Source organism: Lactuca saligna, chromosome 8, assembly GCF_052625555.1.
Source record: "Lactuca saligna cultivar CGN05327 chromosome 8, ASM5262555v1, whole genome shotgun sequence".
Lineage (NCBI taxonomy): Eukaryota > Viridiplantae > Streptophyta > Magnoliopsida > Asterales > Asteraceae > Lactuca > Lactuca saligna.
Genome location: NC_136424.1, coordinates 10,423,824 through 10,447,037, shown reverse-complemented (window position 1 = coordinate 10,447,037; position 23,214 = coordinate 10,423,824). Strand labels below are relative to the sequence as shown.

The window sequence follows — 23,214 nt, the reverse complement described above, 5'->3', positions numbered from 1 at the left end:
TATATGTATTTCAAATTATGTTTGTCAATTGAAGACATATGCTCCTTTTAGATTTGGTTATGGTATTCTTTCATTCATTCAATTTGGAGATTATTAAGGTTTTGGTTATTATGAAAGAATGGAGTTTTCTTATCCCACATTTGTACAATATGATGAAAGTTTGAGTGGTCTCTAAGCTTATAAAATGACACCAAATCTTTGGTTTTAAAAGCAACACAATCAACACATTTGAATTATTTGGTTCTTGTTTTTAATATTCTTTTGGAGTTTAATATTTTACTTAAGCTGTCTATTTTGCACCTATCTAAGTTGTTTTGGAAAACAAAACATAGTCATCGGGTTGCTTTAAAATGTTTGTTTATCAAGCACAAAGCATAATCCACACTTTTTAAGTACTTGTTAACCTACATACGCTCATTATATGTGTTTATACTTGTATATCAATATATGTTTGTAGTTATGTGATACACACATGTTTTATTCAATGAAAGGGGAAAAATAAGTACTTATAGAGTGAAGCTACTACGGTTGTGCCCCATAGACCGGGTTACATAGTTGATCATTTGTTGAGGTGTAAATGAAATGCATCGATGGTAGGTGATCCCTCCCGTATTGATCCAACAATGCCTCGGTGCTACCTTTTTCACCAAGACCGAGTGGCTACATTTAGTGCACCAAACATGGTCCATTGGGAAAACAATGCAAGAAACAAATGTGTGCTTTATTATATTTGTCTGATATAACATCTTACTTTCATTTTCATTATTATTTAATTTAATTTTAATTATGTTTCTATAAAATTTAATTATATTAAATAATGCTAAGAAGATGAAATGAATTATAATGTTTTATTAGGGGTTGTTTGTTTACCTCTTAATTGCAAAATTAAGAGGCAAACTCTTAAAAATTCATATTCAGATTGTTTGTTTGCATCTTATTTTTTACCTCTTAAATTTTCAGATATGAGACCATGTCTGAATTTTAAAAAATAACGCGTTTTCCCTTTGTGCCCTAAACATTCGATCGTTCATTCTTTTCACTATTCTTCACCAAAACAGCCCCCCACTTCTCCCTCTTTAGTCTGTCTCCGAGGTGTTTCACTCCACCAGCATCTTCGACGACACCACCTCCACCGCCACCGCCGCCGTTGCCGCCTCCTTTATCGACGCCGGTTCCAGGTGAGTTTCTTTCTCTTTTTCCCCAAAAACTCGATAATAACATTTGGATATTGTTTTTATGGAATGTTTTGGTCTGAAAATTGATGTTGCTTCCCTTTGAAAATGGAGTATCAAATGCTATTTTCTCTTCTTCTCCATCTGAAAATTGAATTCAACATATTAGGGTTGTTTTGGTCGTTTTTTTTCCTGATGTGGTCTGTTATGGTCGTTTTTTATGTTCAATTGTATGTAGTGTTTACTGATTTGCTTGAAAATCACAGCTGAAATTATGTTAATTTGTTGTTATGCTGAATAGTTGGTTGAAATTAGATTTGTTGTTGATGTTATGTTGAAATGTTGATGTTGAGATCAGGTTTGTTGTTGATATTATGCTGAATAGTTAGTTGAAATCATATGTTCTTGATGTTATCATGAAATCTGATGTTGAAATCACATGTTATGTGCTTTGTTTTGATGTGCATGAAAATTTTGATGTGCTTGAATAGTTAAAAATCTGGTTTATAGTTCTTGCAAATTGATCTAATTTCTTGAAAATATATGTTTGTTTTGATTAAAGACATGTGAGAAAGGAAGGATATAATTAGTTTGAAGCTTGAAGGTGTAGAGTGATGACCAAAGCATACACGATATGGAATGGGGTGCATAAGGCAACGGATACATAGCTAATTTACGTAACTAGATTGCAAATCAATTGGGGTCAAATGCTTCACATTAAATTTGTAGGATTTTATTTGAATTTCAGTATGATTTTTTGGATTTAAAAATATTTATATTTATTTGGATTTGTGTTTAGTTTTGATTTATGCTCAATTTTGATTTTATATGTTGTTTATAATTTTTTTATAACTATTGATTTTGTTATTTTATAAAAATACACTTGAATTCATTAAAAAATAAAATAGAAGGGTAAAATGGTCATTTTTATAATTCAGCACAACAATTCAGAGGTTTCAACCAAACAACATGTTAAACATTCAGATCTTAAAAATTCAGACCCTCTTAAAAATTCAGACCTTTTAAAAATTTAGATCTTAAAAATTCAGATTCTAACAAACAGCCTCTTAGACAATAGACATGAAAGTGCGTTGTTATTTCTTGCATTTAGACCTTGTTTGGGAAAAATGCAAGAAATATCAATGTACTTTCACACACACACAAGTTTCTCAAAATTACAAAAACGGTAACATACTTAGTTACATATATACAATGAAATACAAACGGTAACATATGAAACGAAATAATGCTTATATATCACACAAACACATGAAAGTACATACCTAATTATATGTTTAAATATGATATATGGGTCAAGGATGGAGAAACATTTTTCCAATTACCATGTTTAGTGCACTGAGGCATTGTTGGATTAATGGGAGAGGGGTCGCCTAACATCAATGCATCCCATTCACACCTCAACAGACGGTCAATTATGTGATCTGGTCTATGGGGCAGAACCGTAGTAGCTTCACTTTACAAATACTTATTTCCCCCCGTCTCGGTGAATAAAACATGTGTGAATTATGAGTGTACTTGATAAAAAAATATTTTAAAGCAACCTGATGTCTATGCTTTGTTTTATAAAACAACTTAGATTATAGAAATGTATTTATGCAAAATATAAATATTAAAGATGTAAAGTAGATAGGTAAATTAAAATATTAAACTCGAAAACAATATAAAAAAAGAACCAAATAATTCAAATATATTGATTGTAGTGCTTTGAAACCAAATACTTGGTCTTCTTTTATAAGCTTACAGATCACTCAAACTTCCATCTTTGTACCAATGTGGGATGAAAAAACTCCATTCTTTCATAATAACCAAAACCTTTTCCACCTTGAATGAATGAAAGAATACCGCAACCAGTTCTAAAAGGAACATCATCTTCAGCTGACAAACATAATTCGAAATACATAGAATTACCACACACCACCATAAAAGAGTACCACCACTTATGATACAATAACATCCATAACTTCGAGCTAGTCATGTAAGATATAATATGTATTAACTATTATAACTCAGCCCGCGAGTAAGATAATCATTAGTCGTGCACGCGACGCAAACTACATATTATAAGCCTTTTTGGGAATTTATCAACAAACGATAAAATGACATTTTGATAGAAGATTATGTAGGATAAATAATCTAAATGAAGGTCGTAGTGTTAGGGAAAAGTGAATATGTACATATAGAGAACGTCTAAATCTAAATTCGCAAGAGGAAGTTATGATTTTTCTAATATTTTAGCATAATTGTGTTAACACAAAAATCAAATTTTAGATATCGATTCTTAGCCAAAACAATCTACATGAGAATTGAATATATCATTAATAAGAATCTGTCAATATAAAGACAATCGAGAATGGACATTAGATGAAAAAGTTATGATTTTTATATGGACTTTAACATTCTAAGCCTGTAAAACATATAAATTATATATATATATATATATATATATATATATATATATTGAGAATTAGTCGACGGAGTCTAAATGAAAGTTGTACATCTCTTTGATATCTACGTGTGGATATAAAGAACGTCGGAAACGAAGTTCATATAAAAAAGTTATGGAATTTACAAAAATTGCATTTTGCGCAGAACGCGATGCTCATCAGGTGTCCGACATGCGCTTCTAGATGATGGAAACACGGACCACAAAGAAGTTGACATGTGGCACAAAACAAGTGGGGAGACATCGCCTTATGTGCACGATGCGTACCTCTATAGGCACAACGTGCACACCTAAAAATCGTATATAAATAACTTCTAATGGCTCATTCATTCCTCTACACTCGTAAGCTTTATCTCTCAAGTTCCTCTCGGTTTTGATCCGAATTTCCCTTAGTTTTTAAGTTTCAGTCGAAGCCCTGAGGTCTCTAAGAGCCCGACATCTAGTAGCTATTAGGCTGAAGTTCCACAAGCATAATTTCCATACTTTTGTCTAGAAAATCTTTGTACGTTAAATTACAGTCAATACTATTTTTACCTTAATTTATATTTAGATTCATAGTCGTTGGTTTGAATTCATAAATAAGATTTTGTCAGTGATTCCAAGTCATATTACTGATTAATCTACTTACGAGAATGATGTCTAGGCTAGATTTAGTAAGGTGTTTAAAGTGGGATTTTGAAATAGTATATTCTTATACCAAACAGACTCTACCTCTAATATGATCTCACCTGGTTATCCCTTATCAACTATAGATCTGTAGAATTTGAGATTAATGATGAATCTAGACTATCATTAGTCATGAGGAACAATAGACTAAGACATATTGATAATTGAACCTAGGTCACATCAAATGAAAAGCTAAATGCTAGGGTAAAGCACTGCCCAAATTCAGAGGCATCCACTTTATCAAGTGAATGCATAGTTACTTTCAGATTACATATAGATATCAACTATTTAATTTGGTTAAATGTCTTATATGTTTATTATCCGTGTTCCTGGTATCTATGCTAAATTAGATTATGGTTCGATTTGAGATAGTTATATATGTATTTTTATCATACTTATATTATTAGGTGTAAAGGGTAGAGAGAGGGGGGAGGGAGACGAGACGAGACGAGAAAGTAGTTAGAGATTATAGTATTACCGAGCAAATAATACCAAAGAAAGAAAGAGATAGGATAATGGTGAGAGACCATGCTAGAGATAATTAGTGGTAAGAGACCATACTAGAGATAACATAATGGTGAGAGACCATGAAAGAGATAAATTAGTGGTAAAAGACCATACCAGAGATAATATGATGGTGAGAGACCGTGCCAAAGATAAAATAATGGTGATAGACCATGCCCAACACAATGTTATTGCACTACAGAGATCAATCATCAAGCAGAGTATTAGTGACAACCACAAACTCTTTTAGATACTCCAGTGTAACACTGACAGACTCAAAATTTATAGGTCTTAATAAACCATACTATCTGAGAGTATGGATTATATGTTCATTTGAGTACTCTATTCCCCATGGTTGCCTTATTGATACATATTGCTTACAAAGATCCTTTAGAACGAGTTCCTTGATATTACCATTTTAAGATCAGAGTGTGAGTATAATCGGGTTAATTATTTTGTTGAGAAAAATTAAATAATATTATTGTGGGTTGAAAACCCTATGTATTCATTAGACTCCTAAGCCTGACGCACTCAATTTCTTTGTATAATAGGTAGCTATAAGAGGATGCTTATGAACAGTACCCTCAAGCCAGTCGGGTGCTGTTCATCAGCTATGGCTAAAAGTGTGTGGATTCATCATCATCTTTGTCACTGATTTATATGTTTTCTTCTATTGATTGTTTCACCGCCTCTCTCTCATTGATTACTTTATCGCCTTTCTCTCACCCACTAACATTAATATGGTATTTGAAATCCATTCATGTACACAGATTCCAATCGGTTAGCATAAACCAAGATTCCATTCATGAACGAAGTTGTTCCATCTTCTTCTACACCGATATGTATTTTTTAACTATATTTTATTTTCTCAGTTGTGTGGTTGTGGTTTTCTTCTTTTCTGGTCGTTGTTCCCTTTCATAACAATCTGAATTCTTAAATCTAAATTATCTTGTGTTCTTTTCTCATGCTCCTTCCATCGTCTGCTCTCCACATTTGATTCCATTATCGAGTCTATTTCTTCGTCTGTCCCATTCGAATTTTGTTGGATCCTCCTACGATTCTCTTTCTTTCTACCAGGTGGTTGCCCCGCTTCCTTCCATATTTTTGTTCTAAGTATTGTTATATTTATACAACCCTTATACCAATTGAATCGTTGAATCCAAGTTGTTTTCCATTTTGTGTGTTTTACTATGTATGTGTTTACAACTCCTCGAAATGGAGGTTGATGAGTTAAAGCCATTTGAAGATTCTTAGGTATTAAGGTTTTCTTTGAATTTTTTCTTATTTAAATATGAGTTCTTACTACCAGAGCATTAGAAAGAATCTGGCAGACCTAAAATCGGCCAACACAAATAAGTTTCCCCCTTTTCATTTATTCAAAATTTGTTTAAATTTATTGGTGTTTAGGGTTTTCGGTGGAGCGCATTACGGCGGTGATGAGGGAATTCTACTCAATCTTTAGCTTCCATGCGTGGGTTGCTCTTTATTTTATAAAACCATAATATTAATTTTTAGAGTACAATTTCCTTCCCTCTAGGTACCATCTAACAAATGTTTCTTTATAAATATGATTTTGAGTGAGCAATGAAAATTTGGGTAATCAGTATGTAGTACTCTATACATACTTTAAATTTGTTAGAAACAAAAAATTTAAATGATGCTAAATAACAAATTATGCTGTGATGTGATATAAAATACCCATATTTATTGTTTTTCACAAACAAATAATAATTGTTCTAAAATGAAATATGAGGTTTCTTTCTTTAAAGAGTTCCAAGTAGTTGAAAGTCATGACGAGGTAAAAAATTTTAAAGGCTATTTATAGGTATGAGAAATTGTTTATGGGGAAAACGTTATTATTGGCGATGATTAACCATCATTTGGAAAAGGGCATAAGGCAAAGGCGATTAATGTGCCTCAAGGTAAGTTGAGCCAGAACGACAGGCAAAGGACTGTGAGGGGCAAAATGAACAACCGATATGTATCCTAAGGGAGGAGGGAGTCGTTCTCTCCCAACCAACTGTCACATCAATTTTTGTCTCTTATTTTTCTTCATCTTTCTCAACCCATAACTCATGGAAATCTTATATTTCTCAACCCATTCAACTCACTCAATAAAAAAAATACAAAACAACTAAGGTACAAGTTTTAAAACACATAGTAAAAGAGAAAATGTTGCAAAAAGTCATTTTAGAAAGTCATCTAGGGGGTGTTTGGCTTATCTTTTGAGGGGTCAAAAGTCATTTTAGAAAAAGTTGCAAAAAGTCCGTTTTTTCTGACTTTTCCAAAAAATTTATTTTCCTTATATAAAAAATTAAAAAGTAGCTTTTAAAAGTTCTTTTACCAAAGATCTTTTACCTTTTATCTTTTCCTAAAATAACTTTTAACCTTTCAAAAGATAAGCCAAACACCCCATAATCTCTATTTTGAGTTTTATTTCGATTTTTTATCAAATCATTTTTTCTTTTGGTTTTTGTGAAAATGTTGGTGTGTATCTATCGTTATTAGGTTTAGAGATACTATTCTTTCATCATTTGTTTCGTTGTTCGGTGATTGTTTGTCTTGTGTACGTATCTGTTTTTAATTATATTTTGGTTCAAGTTAACAAGAATAAAAGTTTTAATGGTTGCAGACTTGAAGGTTGACTGTATGAAAGATAAAAAGGGAAAAAAAAAAATATCCATATGGTTGGAAGGCATAATAGAAGCAGATTATGATTAAGAGAAATCGTTCTTCATTAAATTCGGTTAAATTATGATTTTCATCTTTTGTTTGATTTTAGGTGGTGTCTGATGCAAGAAAAAAGAAGGAAGAAGCAGCCTCAAAGCACAATTATAGGTAGTTTTTCTTTTTCTGTTATTTGTTTTCAATTTTATGGTGGTTGAATATTTGGTTCTACAAAAAATCAGGAAACTCAAGAGCTTCATTGGGATGTCTAAGACCGTTATAGTACGAGTTTACTCTTTTGATAATGTTTAATTTTCAAATTGGAATTTCTAATTTTAGATATTTCAGCTACTAAGGTGATTGATTTAATATTTTTTTCTATAGTTTCTTATCAGTTTTGATACTTCAAGGGTGCATTCAAATTGTTCAATCAAAATGCATGTTGGGGGTAAGGTCTTTTGTTGTTTTCATTGATTTCCAATATATTATCTTTTATTCTTAACTTGGAATTTTTAGGTACTCGGGTTCAAATATTATCTCAAGGTTTCAAACTGTTGGCTTTTAGGTGGAGGTGAAGAAGCAAATGAATTTCTACAAGAAACAAAAAATTCTCTAAGAATCAAGAAATGCTCGGCTGGTGGTTGGTTAAAATTTTGATGACAGATGAAACTTTTACGGTGTGTACTTTACCTCTGTATTTCACCGCAACCTTCACCATCTTCCCCAAACATCAAATAGAAACCCTATATATGTGGCACCAATCTCTCCATATAAACTTTTTTCTTTCTACACAAGTCATTTTGTGAGTTTTTGACTTGTTTTTTTTTTTTTTTTGTTTGCTCTAATCTCTTTTTGAAAATTAAAATGTTATGAGCTATTCCTTATTATTATTATTATTATTATTATTATTTTGGTTTGTTGAACAATATTCATCTGGTTATTTTTTTTTTCTAGACATTTTTCTCTGCTGTTTGAAGTTGACTTTCAACATATTCAAGTTAACCCCACTTTTCTTCTTTTATAGTTGACTTTCAACATATTCAAGTTAACCCCACTTTTCTTCTTTTATAGTTGACTTTCAACATATTCAAGTTAACCCCACTTTTCTTCTTTTATTTTACATTTTACCTGTAGTGAATAAACAACATCCACTTGACCTTTTTTAACAAAGTTTCCTTTTCTTTTATACATGTACAATGTACATAGCTTCTACATGATAGTTTCATGTTTTCAAATGCTAAAAAGTATTTACAAGTTTAATGTTGTTTTGAATGAATATATCCCAATTGCTAGGCAAAGTTACCTTTTAATTAATGATGTTTGGTGGTTTAAAATCAAGTCCACACTCATGTCGTCACATGAACATTTGGAGGCTTCATTAGGTGTTATGATACAAACCATGTGGCTTATAAAATGTTCAGGTGTAAAGGGTCTTTCTTCGGTTTGTGTAAAACAAGTTGGATTCTAAACATTTAACAATTCATGCCATTTGAATTGATGCTTCTGTCAACTTCCAAGTGTATTTCAAATTTTCAATATGGAAAATTGCTTTGAAACTTGGCTTTGACTTCAAAATTATTAACAAGAATATGTAATATTTTATGGGTTTCTCTTTCAGGTTCAAAAGGGAGAAAAAAGGAAGTTGGTACGCTTTAACTGTATCGATTTTGGGTTCTGACTATTTTGCCATTGGTTTTGATTTGATGAGTTCGTGAACATTTTTGTGGTTGCTGATGCAATTTCTCAATTTCTTTTATTTTAGTGTCCGAGCCTTACACATATTTCAATAGGTGGATTACAATATGAAGCCCTCATCATATTTGACAACTTCCTTGACCATATTGCCCTTGGTGGTGTTTTTTACCTGTTTTGCTATATTGTTAAAAATAACTATTCGTTTTCATTATTTTTAATAAAATAAATTTCAAGGAAAAATGTGCAAATAAATAAATAATAATGTTTATATGAATAGAGGAACGCTGCAAATTAATGCAACTTGTGAATATTCATTACATGCATAAGTCTATGAAATGTTTACAAATTCATTGTTCTTATTACCTTTTTGGACGATTAGGTAAGGCTAGGCTACCCATGCCTACAAGTATTACATCTAATGTTTGTTGTATAATGTAATTGCCGAGGCATTATTTGCAATAACTTACCGATAGACTGATAGTAACATATAATGTATTTTTCTATGTGCATGATAACATTTAACTTAAGCACAACCAAAGAACGAAGCTTCTTGGTGCGCCACTATTAAAGGTGTATATGAGAATATTAAACATGTAAAATCATATAACTAAATCATGATGATTGAGCGTAATATGAATTGATAAACTACATATTATTGATTGATAGATCAATAGGTTAGAGGAGAATATTATTTTATATAAAAATATTGAAGAATCTATGTAATTACTTCTTAAACTGTAGTATTCAAAAAGAGGTTTCATATTTCTATCAACTCTAAAAAATATTCTTTTACAAGCATAATTTTTTTAAAAGGTGACAGATTAATAAGAAAAACAATTTATTTTTAGGTTTAACCAAAAACATCAACAAACATATATACTTAACAACAAACAAACATACTTTTACTTTTAACTCAAACCAATATCGCCATCCGCATTGTACGAGGTACCCCAATAGATATATATTAATGATGAATGATATATACCAATGCATTTCAGTTTTTTTTGAATGTGACATGTTTCCAGAAATGGAACTAATCGCCGCAATAGAACTATTCACCGAATAGGACTAATCGTCGCAATGGTAACAACCGTCACCAGAATTAATTAATCACCGCACGAAAACTATTCGCTCGCCGATATGCAACAAAAGAATTGCTAATGTAGAAGATGCAAAGTGACAATATTGGTTTATGGATGGTTTGTGTTTTTATTTCGTCAACTCATGATGATTTAATGATTAAATTTGTTTTGTTTCCAAACATGGTTCATTTAAAAATTAAAATATACGAGTAAGGGGTGAAAATATCAAAAACATTTAAATAAACAGGTTGAGTTGGGTCTAAATTTTCAACCCAATTAATAAATGAGTTCAACCCGAACCTAACCCAGATCGATCCATTGCCATCTCTACTTCTTGTGTTTGGCCCTTGAGGATAAATGCAAGAAATAACCACATCATATGATTTATTTGTCCAATTAAGCATCTTACTTTCATTTCCATTGATAACTTTTTTTTTAATGTATTTTAATTTTTCCTTATTAGTTTTACCTCCAAAGTATAATGCTATAATTGTGTGTATGGAAAAATGTTTTAGCATCATACGTTTGAAGTACAATGGTTTTAGTAAGGAAAAATAATGATATAAATGGAAAAACGTTTTAGCATTACACTTTTGAATCAGGGAAAAATAATGATATAAACGGAAAAACGTTTTAGCATTACACTTTTAAATCAGGGGTCATTACAAACAATGACATTGTACTTTGCAAGATATAATGAACCATTTGGTGTTGTTTCAATAATACATTGAAAGATAATTTTAGAAGTACATTTTTAAAAGATATTATGAACCATAAGAGCGACGAATACATTAAATAATACATTATTCGTAGAAAAAAATGAATCACTTTATTGAAACTAATGCTTAGTGATGATTTCCAATACATTGTCTTATTTTTAATATGTCATGCTTCCTAAATTAAACTAACCCTAAATTGAAACTAATAATTACTCGTCGAAGTCTATACATCAAATGTGGTGTATAAAGAAATGTTACACGATTAATAATAAACAATCAATCATGTGTTAACATATATTTGTAAAGAATCTCAACTTTTCATTTTTAATTATTATTGATTTCATTTCTACTAGCGTTACACTTATTGACAGTTGTTTAGATGTAAAATATTTGCGCAAAAAAACTAATTGCCTCTAAAAACTAATTTCTAAAAGACCAATTTGCACTTGACGTGGGTAAACGACTAGTGTGTGTGTGTATATATATATATATATATATATATATATATATATTAAAATGTATGTATATGTGTATTTATGTGGTTATGAGAAATAGATGATTTTATTACTTATTAATATTGTTAATTAACATACAGGTTAATAGTAACTAACCTTCTTTCTTTATATTTTAATCTAGAAATGATATAATTAGTAAATTGACGTTCATGTAATGTATTTGACATGAAGTATCATGTAATACATTATTTTTGTGTTTTTTTATTTTTAATATTATTTTAACTGTTTATAAATTTATAATTGATGAATATGATTTTATAATCTTTACTTTGTCAACGTAGACAGATTATAACTAAGTTTATTTATACCAAAATAATGTACAAATAGAGTGAAATTGTAAATGTATTAATAATTAATAAATAAAAAATAGAGCGAAAAAATAGATTTGAAGTGGAGTCGGAGGGGCATAGAGCCATAGAGCATAAAAGAGGACCTAAATGTAGATTGAGCAATAGTAAAGGGGCCATATTTGTCATATAAAAAGAACCGTCTTGGTACACACAGGAAAACATAAACCCTAAAGGGCTTAAACACCCGCGCCATCTCTTTTGAAGTCGGTAGCCCCTCCTAGGCACTTGCCACAAGCAACCACTCTACTCTGGGGTTTAGGGTTTATCATATCCAGTCGGGACATTGGTACAATACAACAACCAGTTTAGGAATCCAACCATCTCTGTTTAATCGTCTTCAGAACAACAATGGCGACGTCAATCGCCTCACAACTGCAAGCAATCAGGTCAATTGTCAAAGCCGACACAGACCCTCTCAAAAGACCGTTTACCCGTCCCTCCATCCTGTTTGACGCCAAAGAAGCAGCTGATATCGACCTCGATACTCTCTTTAACCTTGCCCTTTCAGGTATTGATATGGATAAATGGGTATTCAGTGCTTGCCTTTGTATATTCGATCATAAACATGATTTTTCATGTGAAAAGTCGATATGGATTTTGCTGCTAAATTAACATTAAAGCTTAAAGTAGTTAGCAATTGTTTATTTCGAAATTTAGATTCCATTTCACACTTGAACTTGAGAAGCAACCCTATTGAATTATAATGGATGCTGGAGTATTATCATTAATACTCAAAAGCATGGACTTAATGAGCTACAAAAACCCAGATAGGTCACCATTGTGAATGATCCGAGATTTGTTTCTTTTTCAGGGTTGGAGGGTCTTGTGAGCCTGGATGAAAGATTTGTGAACTACAAGAATGATTTGTTCACTCATAAGAGTAGAGAACTGGATAGAGAACTTATGGGCGTGGAAGACAATAACCATATCAATGCTTCAATTAGTTCTTATTTGAGGCTGCTGTCCGGACATTTTAAGTTACCTTCAGCACTAAGGACACTCGAATATCTAATCCGTAGATACAAGTATGCATTACCATTCAAGCTTCACCTTTTCATGTCCTTTCACATTTTCGTATGTCAACATATCAGTTAATGTGCTATTCTGCATTTTATTCAACAGGATTCATGTATACAACATTGATGAATTGATTTTATGTGCTCTACCTTACCATGATACACATGTTTTTGTCCGGATTGTGCAACTTATTGACACAGGGTAAGAAAAGTGTATATCCCATTCTTCTTTTTCTATTTTCTTTTTGGAAATCCACTACAATTCGAGTGTCCATAACCTTATTACCAACTTGTTATGTTATAGCAATGGTAAATGGAGGTTTCTTGAGGGTGTCAAAATATCTGGTGCACCACCACCCAGGAAGGTTATTGTGCAGCAATGTATGCGTGATATGGGCGTTTTAGAGACTTTATGCACCTATGTAAGTCTTTTTTGCCATATGTTTAATGAGGAACATTGTCATAGATGGAACAAAGTTTTTATTGCAAGTATTCTTTTTTAGGCCTCACCTACAAAAAAGCTACAACCTACAAGGCCTGTGATAAGTTTCTGTACAGCTGTCATTATAGAGGTTTTGGGCTCTCTTACTGTTATTGACACCGATGCTGTAAAGAGAGTTCTTCCATTTGTGGTTTCTGGTCTTCAGACTCATTCAAAAGCAAACATAGATCACAAGGTGAGATTGATGCAATTGACTTATATGACCTTATGTAGCATAGGTAATCTTTTTTCTTCATAGGAATGATGCATATGATTCTTTCAGGCAGGAGCATTGATGATTGTTGGTTTACTGGCTAATAGATCACAATTGTCTCCTAATCTTGTCAAAACCTTGATTCGCTCTATTGCTGATGTGGCACGTGAGGATGTAGAACAATCTACTGATTTGCACTTGTTTCGTGTGTCATTTATGGCCTTGGTTAATGTAGTGCAGGTATTCTTGCTTGCCATATGTTTTTATGTGTAACTGTATGCAGTTAATTTATACCCTTCTTATTTACATGACAGTTGCAATCGGTGGAAGTGCTCCCTAAAAAGGTTGTGGATATCTTGAAGGACATTAGGTAGGCATCAGAGGATAAAGTTTTTCTTTCTTTTGAAAAGTCAAAGTTTTTTTTTTTTTTTTTTTTTTTTTTTTTTATGTTTCATGAACATGGTTTTGATTTTGTGATAAAGGGATCTTGCGGGGGTTCTTTCTGGATTGACCAAGGAGTTCAACATCGACAAGTTTTTAGGGGTATTTTTGGAATCCCTCATGGAGTACACTCATGATGATGATTCGTGCCTTAAAGTGTTGCTTTCCATGATAAAAGCTGTTCCTGTTAATGTTTTAGTTGGTCGTTTAGTTACAAAACTTCTTTCAACCTGCATGAAGTTATCCAAGAAAGGGAACAAAGAATCTTTATCTGCACCAGGTTAATTCAGCATTTCTAATTGTTAAGTCATTATTTAAGCTCCATTGTTAACAACTGAGTTTTGTATATTTGCTAATTCTTGTTTTAGTCAAAGGAAGCAAGGTGAAACAAATCTTGCTTTCCATCAATGAACATTATCCAGTGGAATTACGTGAAGCTGTTCAAAGTTTTTTGAAGGTTTGTTATTTTGCTGTATATTTTTAATCATGATTGCTTTCTTTTTCAACTTCTCTATTCTTCCTCTTTCTTCTAGGATGTTGAAATGAACTCCAAGAAAGATAGCTTCACATATGAGATTCTCTGTAAGACATTAGATGGAGGGTTAGACTCGTCATTTCCACTATCTGACTCGAAGATCTGGTTTGGACTGGAACATCCACAGGTATATGCCCTCATATAACTTGTTATAATTTGCTCATTTTACTGAAATCTATCATATATCTATAATGTCACAGGCTAGGGTTCGACGTGCTACTGTTATGAGTTTGGATGCGGACCCCATGATTGGAGATAAGTCTGCTAATTCACAGGTGATATGTTAACGTGATGCAATTTTAGATCAATAAATTGAAGCAGTCAACATTTAGGTCAATAATTCCTTCTGCTTTTGTTCTAATATTTCTTCTATGGATCTTCTAGAAGCTTCAAACTGTAAATGATGCTCTCTTGCGACGGCTGTACGATGATGACCTAAGCGTGGTTCAGGCAGCATTAAGTATGGGGAGATTGTCTGAGTTTATAAGCAATACAAATCTTCTTGATGGTCTTCAAAAGGTGTTTAAAAGATGCATCAGTATATTAGTATCAAGTAAGTTTTCTCTATGGTTGTATTTGATAATTGACATAGCTTTTGGTCTAAGTTTAAGCATTCGTTATAGTTATAACTTTATTTTTTCTTATAGAGGCGTCGAATGATACAACTTTAGCAGCTGATGTCAGCATGTCATGTCTGGAGCATGTAATTTCAAGATTCCAAGGCTCAGAAGAATATTCAAAAGAGCTTGCAGCAATGATATTTCCTTTAGTTTTAGTCATGCCAAAGGTCTTGCATTAAATTCACAATGTTAGTTGATTTTTTCTGCAGTTACTGACATTTCTTTGGTTTATAATCAGACCCAGAGGATAAATATAAAAGCTTTAGATGCAGCCAAACAGTTAAAATGGCCCCTTTACCAGAAACTTGCTAGCACCTCTGTTTCTGGAAAGGCAAGTATTATTCTTTTATGCTTATCAATCGTATGCCAAAAGTGAGGTGTAATAAATAGTAATCACTTTTTTTTTTTTCTTATCTTCAAATTGTTACAGAAATTAGCACATACAAGTACTTCTGCTCTCAATATGGAAAATATGGATGTAATGGCAGAAAGCTTCTTGGCCAATCCTAATGAATATATGCAGTGGTTTGTTGGATACTGCCATGATTTGGAGTTGTCAAAGACGTTATTTTTCTTGATTTTGTTGCATTCAGTAATGAAGTCACAAAAAGGTAAGCTTTTGTCTATTCCAGTTTTATCCTTGCTAAACTGCCATGTTTACATGTGCACGTTCTGATTGCTTCCATTTCTCTGATATTACTTCAGATCTTGGTCAATTTTCTGCTATATACGAATCCTGTTTTCCAGTTGTTACAAAAGAATGGGAAAAGTTAGAGATGGCTGGGGTTGGAGTTGCTACAGATGAGGTATCTTTGAAGAGATTTAGAATTTTTATGAGCATTTCATGATTTTCAGATTTTGTATCAACTGAACTAGCTAATTTACAGTCAAATAGAAGAATGGTGGATAATGATTGCAAAACATTCCTTGGTCAAATGTATGATGTGAAACTCGAGGAGTTGAATGCTGAGATATTAATATCCATATTCTGGAGGTTGCTGGAAGCTTTTTTTGCAACAGCTGTTGATGATGAAAACAAGAAGCAGAATGTTATTCTTCGAGATCTTTTTTCTTTCTTTGCTTCTCATTCAAAGGTTGTTTTCAAGAAACATCTTCATCATCTTGTTGCAAATCAGAAGAGCTCACCAGCCCGATTTTTGTCTTCACTTTTCACGGATGAAGGCGAGTCAAGACTTTGACTTTTCTTGTTCTTATAATTCCATCCTTTCTCTCACAGTTTCACTAACATTTTTATGGAAAAAGGGTATTCTTACAAGACTTCTCTGATTGCAGGTGTTGCTGATGCTGTCCAAAAAGAAAGTCTACACTCGTTTGCCTTTTATTGTTCTCATTTGGAAGAGGAAATCCGTTTGGAAAATGAAGTAGACGAGGGTTTACTTCTTCAACTACCTGTTGAGTTTCCTTCGGTTCTTGTTCCATTGTCTAGTGATCACCAGGAAATACGGGTAGCTGCAATGAGCTGTATTGAAGGACTACTTACCTTATGGCCACATGTTAGTTTATCTGGAGGGAAAAATGGTGATTTTCTTTTCTTGGACCTAGTTAGCTAATATTTGATTCGCCTCATAACATTTTATATTACCTTTTCCACAGGGAGAAGTGCAATATGGAGTCATTTTCTTGGAGACCTTTTGGCTTTGATGGTTCAGCACAAAAAGCTTATATTGTCTGACAAAAATTTTCTTCCTGATTTCTTTACAACATTGCTAAGCTCTACACATCATAGCATGTTGGTTCCACAGAGTGTTGGAGAGAGGTATTTTCACTAATGATTTTATAAGCACTTTTCATATTCATAACGAAAGCCTTGTATGTTTTCTAATCTGTATCTTTTTAAAACTTATCCAGATTTGATCGGCCAACAAAGGACAACATACTGAAGTTTATCTTGGGATCTGCACTATCATTGTGTCCTTTTGGAATGGTATGTTTCTTGCAAAATGCTAATTCAGTTGCTTTTGACTTTCATCCATGCTGGAGTTTTCCATATTGACTTTTTATATGCTTGACACGTTGGCAGCTGAAAGTACTATCTTTAGTCAAAGGTTTGGGAAGCCAAGTTATGCTAGTTAAAGAACTCAACTCTTTGCTAAGTGAACTGTTAGAAAGACGCAGTCATGATAAATCCCATCAAATATTGTCAAAGACAGAAGTTCAAATCCTATGTCTTCTACTAGAGGTAATTTCTCTAAAAAATTTACATAATCATAAGCTTTTAAAATCTCATTCTTTCATTGAATTAATTTTTTCTCCCTCTTCTTAGTGCTGTACAAAGCTTACCTCAGCAACTGGTGGGCCCGCTGTTGAATCATATATTTTGAAGGCTCTTCAGGTCGATCGTTCATACTCTGAAGATCAATCTATAATACAGCCGTGTGTGACTGTTTTAAGATGTCTTAATAGCTCTCTATATGGTAGTTTCAAGTCTGAAACACAAGAGCTTCTCTTTCAAGAACTCGTGTGTTTGTTTCGAAGCTACAATGGTGACATTCAAAATGCTGCTAGAATCGCTTTGTTACAGATAAAGATTTCCACATCAATGGTACAACACATGCTTGATTATGTTTTGGAAAAATCAAGTCCATTAACTGGTACCCCACATGGAAAAAAGAAAAAGAAAGTAACAACCCAGTTGAAACCTAATGATGTGGGCCATACCCGATGCAGCAAGCTCACATTTTTAAGCTCTTTACTTGACATTCTGTTACTAAAGAAAGACATAGACAACAGGTCTGATCTTATTCAGCCACTGTTCAAGCACTTAACCATAGTTTTCATGGACAAAGAGTGGATACAAGAAGCTGTGAAGCAGGATCAGGAACTTCTAGAAGCTTCTGCTGATGTTTCACAAAGTACAGATGTCACAATGTGTTATATTCAACAGAATCTTTTATCAGTCCTTGAAGACATCTCAAATTCCCTTATGCCAAATGATGAAGCTGCTCAGAGTTTTGACATAAAGCTATTGCTTAATTGTACACGGTCTACAAACGATCCAACCACACGTAATCATGTCTTCTCATTGTTGTCATCAGTTTCAAAAGTTTTACCAGACAGAATCTTGGATCGCATTCTTGATATTCTTACTGTCATTTGCGAATCAGCTGTAACACAGGTAATAATATATCAATCTTTATGATAAATTGTATTCATAATCTGTAAATGTGTCGTTTTTTAATACAAGTTATTGTCTGCAGTGGGATAGTCACTCCAAGAAAGTATTTGAAGACCTGATTTCCACTATTGTCCCATGTTGGCTATCAAGGACTGAAAATCCTGAAGAAGTGTTACAAGTTTTTATGAATATATTACCTGATGTTACTGAACATAGGAGACTTTCAATCATTGTGCATCTTTTGAGTACTTTAGGGGAGAGTGGAAGCTTAGCTTCATTACTTTCCCTTCTTTTTCACTCATTGGCTTCAAAAAGCAACAATTTGGAGAATTTATCCACAAAGTGGGAGTATACTTTTGCCTTACAAGTATGTCAGCAGTATTCATGCATGGTATGGCTTCCTTCTCTTGTGGCATTGCTTCAGAAGATAGAGATGGGTATGTGGGTCCCACAACTGTTTGTACAGTTGCTAGTTGCTATGAAGTTTATTGGTGACAAATTGCAAGACCCTGAAATAGCCTTCAAGATTAAATCTGGTGAAGATGTTGATAGCATTCAGTCTACAAGTGGGGATCTCATGGAGCTTGTAGTCACACACATGCAACTTGTTGGGTCAAGAAGAAAGCAACATGGTGTTTCAGATTCATTAGCAAAGGAACTGAAGGAGGTTATGAATAATGTACTGACAGCTGTCAGTAAAGGGCTTCTACCCTCAACTTATTTTCAAGTCATCATCACTTTGTTAGGTCATTCTGATCGAAATGTGAGAAAGAAGGTGAGAAATTTCTATATTAATCACATGATTCATATTACCACATATAAATCATGTTTATATAATTATATTGACTAGTTTATTTGGTTTTGACAGGCTCTAGGGCTTGTATGTGACATGGGAAAAGAGTTGACCATGTTGACTCAAAAGCACAACAAGAAGGTAATGAATCCAAGTGTCAGAAGCTCATGGCTTCGTTTTGATGAAGTTGCATCGCGACACTTTGAAAAAATGTTACATGAGATCTTGAAGATAGTTGATGATAGTGTCAGCACTTCAAAACATGCTTCCTTGAGACTTTCTTCCATTTCTACCCTTGAAACTTTAGTGACAGTTTTTCCTTCTAGTGATTCCGTTTTTAACACATGTCTAGCAACTGTCATCAAACACATACATTCAGAAGACTTGGCTATATCTTCCGGATGCTTCCGGACTGTTGGCGCTTTAATTAATGTTCTTGGGCCTAGGGCACTCCCTGAGCTTCCTAGTATCATGAACCATGTCTTTCAGAGGTGTGATGACATGTCATCAAATTCAAACGAGTCTCTCTTCATGTCTATTCTTGTTACCATAGAAGCTGTTATTGATAAACTTGGAGGTTTCCTAAATCCTTATCTTCCTCAAATCTTGGAACTTGTAATCTTACGCCCTCAATACGCCAACAACTCAAGTTCAAAGTTAAAGTCAAAAGCAGACAACGTTCGAAAGCTCATAGCAGAAAAAATTCCTGTAAGTCAAACTTTGACTTTTGTTATAAAATATATATATGTTTAATTGTTTTTTGTTTTATTTTACCAGGTACGACTATCGCTTCCACCTCTATTGAAGATATACTCTGAAGCAATCAAGATTGGGGATTCTGGATTATCAGTTTTATTTCAGATGTTGGGAAATTTTATATCTACAATGGACAGATCATCTATTTCTGCTTACTATTTGAATATATTTGACATGTGTCTTGTTGCTCTTGACATTTGTCGCAAACATCCTGCTTCTGTCAAGAATGTTACTGCTGTTGAAAAGGATGTTATTAATGCAATGGTCGTTCTTACAATGAAACTTACAGAAAACATGTTTAAGCCTCTTTTCATTCGGTGTGTCGAGTGGTCAGATAATGTCGATGAGCAAAATGACGATTCCGTCCCTGGAAGTATTGATAGGGCAATATCGTTCTTTGGATTAATACAGAAGCTTGTGGATAGCCATCGGTGAGTTCACTTGCTAAATGCAACAAAATAGCAACGTTCTATTACATCATTGTACTTCAATTTTTCATATTGTGATATCGATGGTCATTTTATTTGCTGTGATGTTGTTGTAGATCCTTGTTTGTTCCATACTTCAAATACTTTCTCAATGGGTTGGTGCGACATCTGAGTGATGATGACGTGGCAACACCGGGTCCCACTCGAAAGAAGAAGGTGAAGCTTATGGAGCCAAATGTAAACAAGAGCCCGGAACATTCCAGGTGGCATATAAGGGCACTGGTGTTGTCATCTCTACATAAATGTTTTCTTTATGACACTGGGAACCTCGAGTTTCTTGACTCCTCAAATTTCCAAGTAAGCAGAATCAATTGATCACATTTCTTTTTTTTTTATATATATATAATCTTATTTGATTAAAATTGAAAAGGGTTTTTTTTTTTTTTTTTTTTTTTTTTTTTTTGTGCAGGTGTTGTTGAAGCCGATTGTCTCACAGATTGGTGTGGACCCACCAAGCTCTTTAGAACAACATCCAGATGTACCATCTGTGAATGAGGTGGACGAATTGTTAGTTTCTTGTGTTGGGCAAATGGCAGTTACTTCTGCTAGTGATCTTCTATGGAAACCACTTAATCACGAGGTTATTATTTCCTATGTTTAATTAAGTCCATCAAGTCTAAAAAAAACATTTTCGATATTTTTGTGAAACTAATTATGGGTTGGTGTAGGTTTTGATGCAAACAAGAAGTGAGAAGGTGAGGACTCGGATGTTGGGGTTGAAGATAGTGAAGTATTTAGTTGAGAATTTAAGAGAAGAGTATTTGGTGTTGTTGCCTGAAACAATACCTTTCCTTGGTGAATTGTTGGAAGATGTGGAACCGAATGTCAAGTCGCTTGCTCAAGAAATTTTGAAGGAAATGGAGACATTAAGTGGTGAAAGCCTTCGCGAATATTTGTAAAATTTTAAATTACGATTATAGTCTTCTTGTAGGAGATGGGTTGGGCATCATCTCAAGTTTTGTTTGTTTGTATTGTTTGATATCAAGAAATTTTGGGAATGCAACATTAGTTTACATGTAGTTTTGAATTCTCTTAACTCTTAACAGAGGCTGTGGTTGGCTAAGATGCACATTTTTTGTAATTTCAGGTAACTTTTGTCGAAAGAATTTACTGTTTTTTAGTCTTCCATATCCTCCATCTTGAAATAAAATTTCTTTACTCGTTTAGAAATGTATCCTGTAGGGAAAATGAATTAATGAAAGCCAATAACAATTGTGTAAATAAACGAATTAGTAGATTAAAAACAAAGTTCTTGTTATGCAAGATTCGTAATATGAAGACGTTCCGTTGAATTGAAAACAAATTAGTTAAACCCATTGAATGATATCAATAAAAACACCATAGTTGCCTCTTTCTGTTCGAGGGACTTGTAGAATGGAGGTGCAGACTTGTGGTAACTGTAGGGCTGTATCAAAATATTTGGTACCAAGAGAGGTTGTTAGGGGTAGGGTAAGACGATAAACTGTGATATCGGAAAATCAATTTGGCTTCATGCTTAAGAGGTCTATGTCTTATGGAGAAATATCAAGAAAGAAATAAGGGATGACTTGTTCTTGGCCTAGAGAATACATGATAACATGATTTGGAAGACCTTGGAAGCAATAGGGATCTTGTCGAGTTATGTCACAGTTATACGTGATATGTAGCACAAGTTTTCACAAACAATAATTGGTTATATTAAGCTTTTCCCCGTAGAAATCGGGAACCATCAAAGCTATGCTCATAGTGCGTATATCTTTGCCTTGATTATGGATGAAATCTACTGTGAGTTTTAGGAAGTGACTTTTTGTTGACGACATAATTCTATTGGTTGGATCTAGAATTGAGCTGAATGGTAGGTTGGATTCCTAGTAATCATCGGAAAAAAAGTGCTTTGTAATAACACAATTAAGACAATATATATGGTGCAATTATAGTGGGGAGCAAAGAGGTAAAAAAATAGAAGTATGTGTCAATGACCGTGTTACAGCTAAATGAGGGTTTCAAGTATATGGGGTCTCTGCTACATAAAAAAGGGAGTGTTGAGGATGACATTACACATCACATGTTAGAAGTGAGGCATCGATATGAGTTTTGTGTGAAAAAAGGTGCTACTGAAATTATGATGAAAAGAACAACTTTGTTATATGGATCTGAATGTTGGCCGATTAAGAGAAAGTTGGAGGTCGTAGAAATGGAATGTTGTGATGGACATGTGGTAGAACATTGTTGGACATAATACCGAATACAACAATTAGGAATTCCCTAGGTGTGATAATGATCATCTGAAAATCGAGGGAATGATTGTTATGGTGGTTTCATGTCTATAGGGGACTAGTAAGTGTTGTTAGGAGAATGAAGACAATTACAGTAGGAGGTGTTAGGAGGAGAGATCGACTGAGAAGAAAATGAGAATTTATCATGAGGTTAGATTTGAAGGAAGACATAACATCATATAGGAAAGCGTGAACATTTAATATCTGGGTAAAAAAGTACTATTAATGTACTTTAGGGTCTAGCCTCATTTTCATTGTTAGTGCTTGTTGGCTAGGTTGTAACGTGACCATTGTTTTCTTGTTTACATACATCATGTACAACTAACATCTATTTTCAACTTACTTTTTATATCTACTTCTACCACTTACATATTTATTTATGTTTTACTTGCTGAACCTTTTCTATCATCATGTGCAAATTTTCTTTAATTTGTTGATATCCATTTAAGGACAACTTCAATGTAGGTATCTCTTGTTTTTTGATTTTATTTATTATTTTGAGCTCTTCCATGAAATAAGTTTTTATCTTCGGTGGAGGCAACCGAAGGCAGCTAACGACTATCTTATATCCTCCTTATTTCATCTATATATGACTAAAGTATTGTTATTATTGTGGTGTTTGTGTAGAATGGATGAGACTCTTAT

At 33.3% G+C, this 23,214-nt stretch overlaps 1 protein-coding gene across 1 annotated transcript; it reads left to right on the top strand.

Annotated features, from left to right (window-relative positions):
- Nucleotides 1-12,006: 12,006 nt before the first annotated feature.
- LOC145012615 (ARM repeat superfamily protein) lies at nucleotides 12,007-21,442 on the top strand. Its single transcript, XM_078971408.1, has 28 exons — nucleotides 12,007-12,342; nucleotides 12,646-12,859; nucleotides 12,957-13,052; nucleotides 13,155-13,272; nucleotides 13,354-13,527; nucleotides 13,615-13,785; nucleotides 13,860-13,915; nucleotides 14,028-14,266; nucleotides 14,355-14,443; nucleotides 14,520-14,648; nucleotides 14,722-14,796; nucleotides 14,906-15,074; nucleotides 15,169-15,308; nucleotides 15,380-15,472; nucleotides 15,572-15,752; nucleotides 15,847-15,947; nucleotides 16,029-16,323; nucleotides 16,435-16,680; nucleotides 16,756-16,918; nucleotides 17,011-17,086; nucleotides 17,183-17,341; nucleotides 17,426-18,277; nucleotides 18,360-19,052; nucleotides 19,146-19,778; nucleotides 19,848-20,257; nucleotides 20,371-20,611; nucleotides 20,724-20,894; nucleotides 20,983-21,442. Exons 1-28 carry the CDS (start codon nucleotides 12,183-12,185, stop codon nucleotides 21,211-21,213), a joined length of 6,375 nt encoding a protein of 2,124 aa, XP_078827534.1. The 5' UTR covers nucleotides 12,007-12,182; the 3' UTR covers nucleotides 21,214-21,442.
- Nucleotides 21,443-23,214: the final 1,772 nt, after the last annotated feature.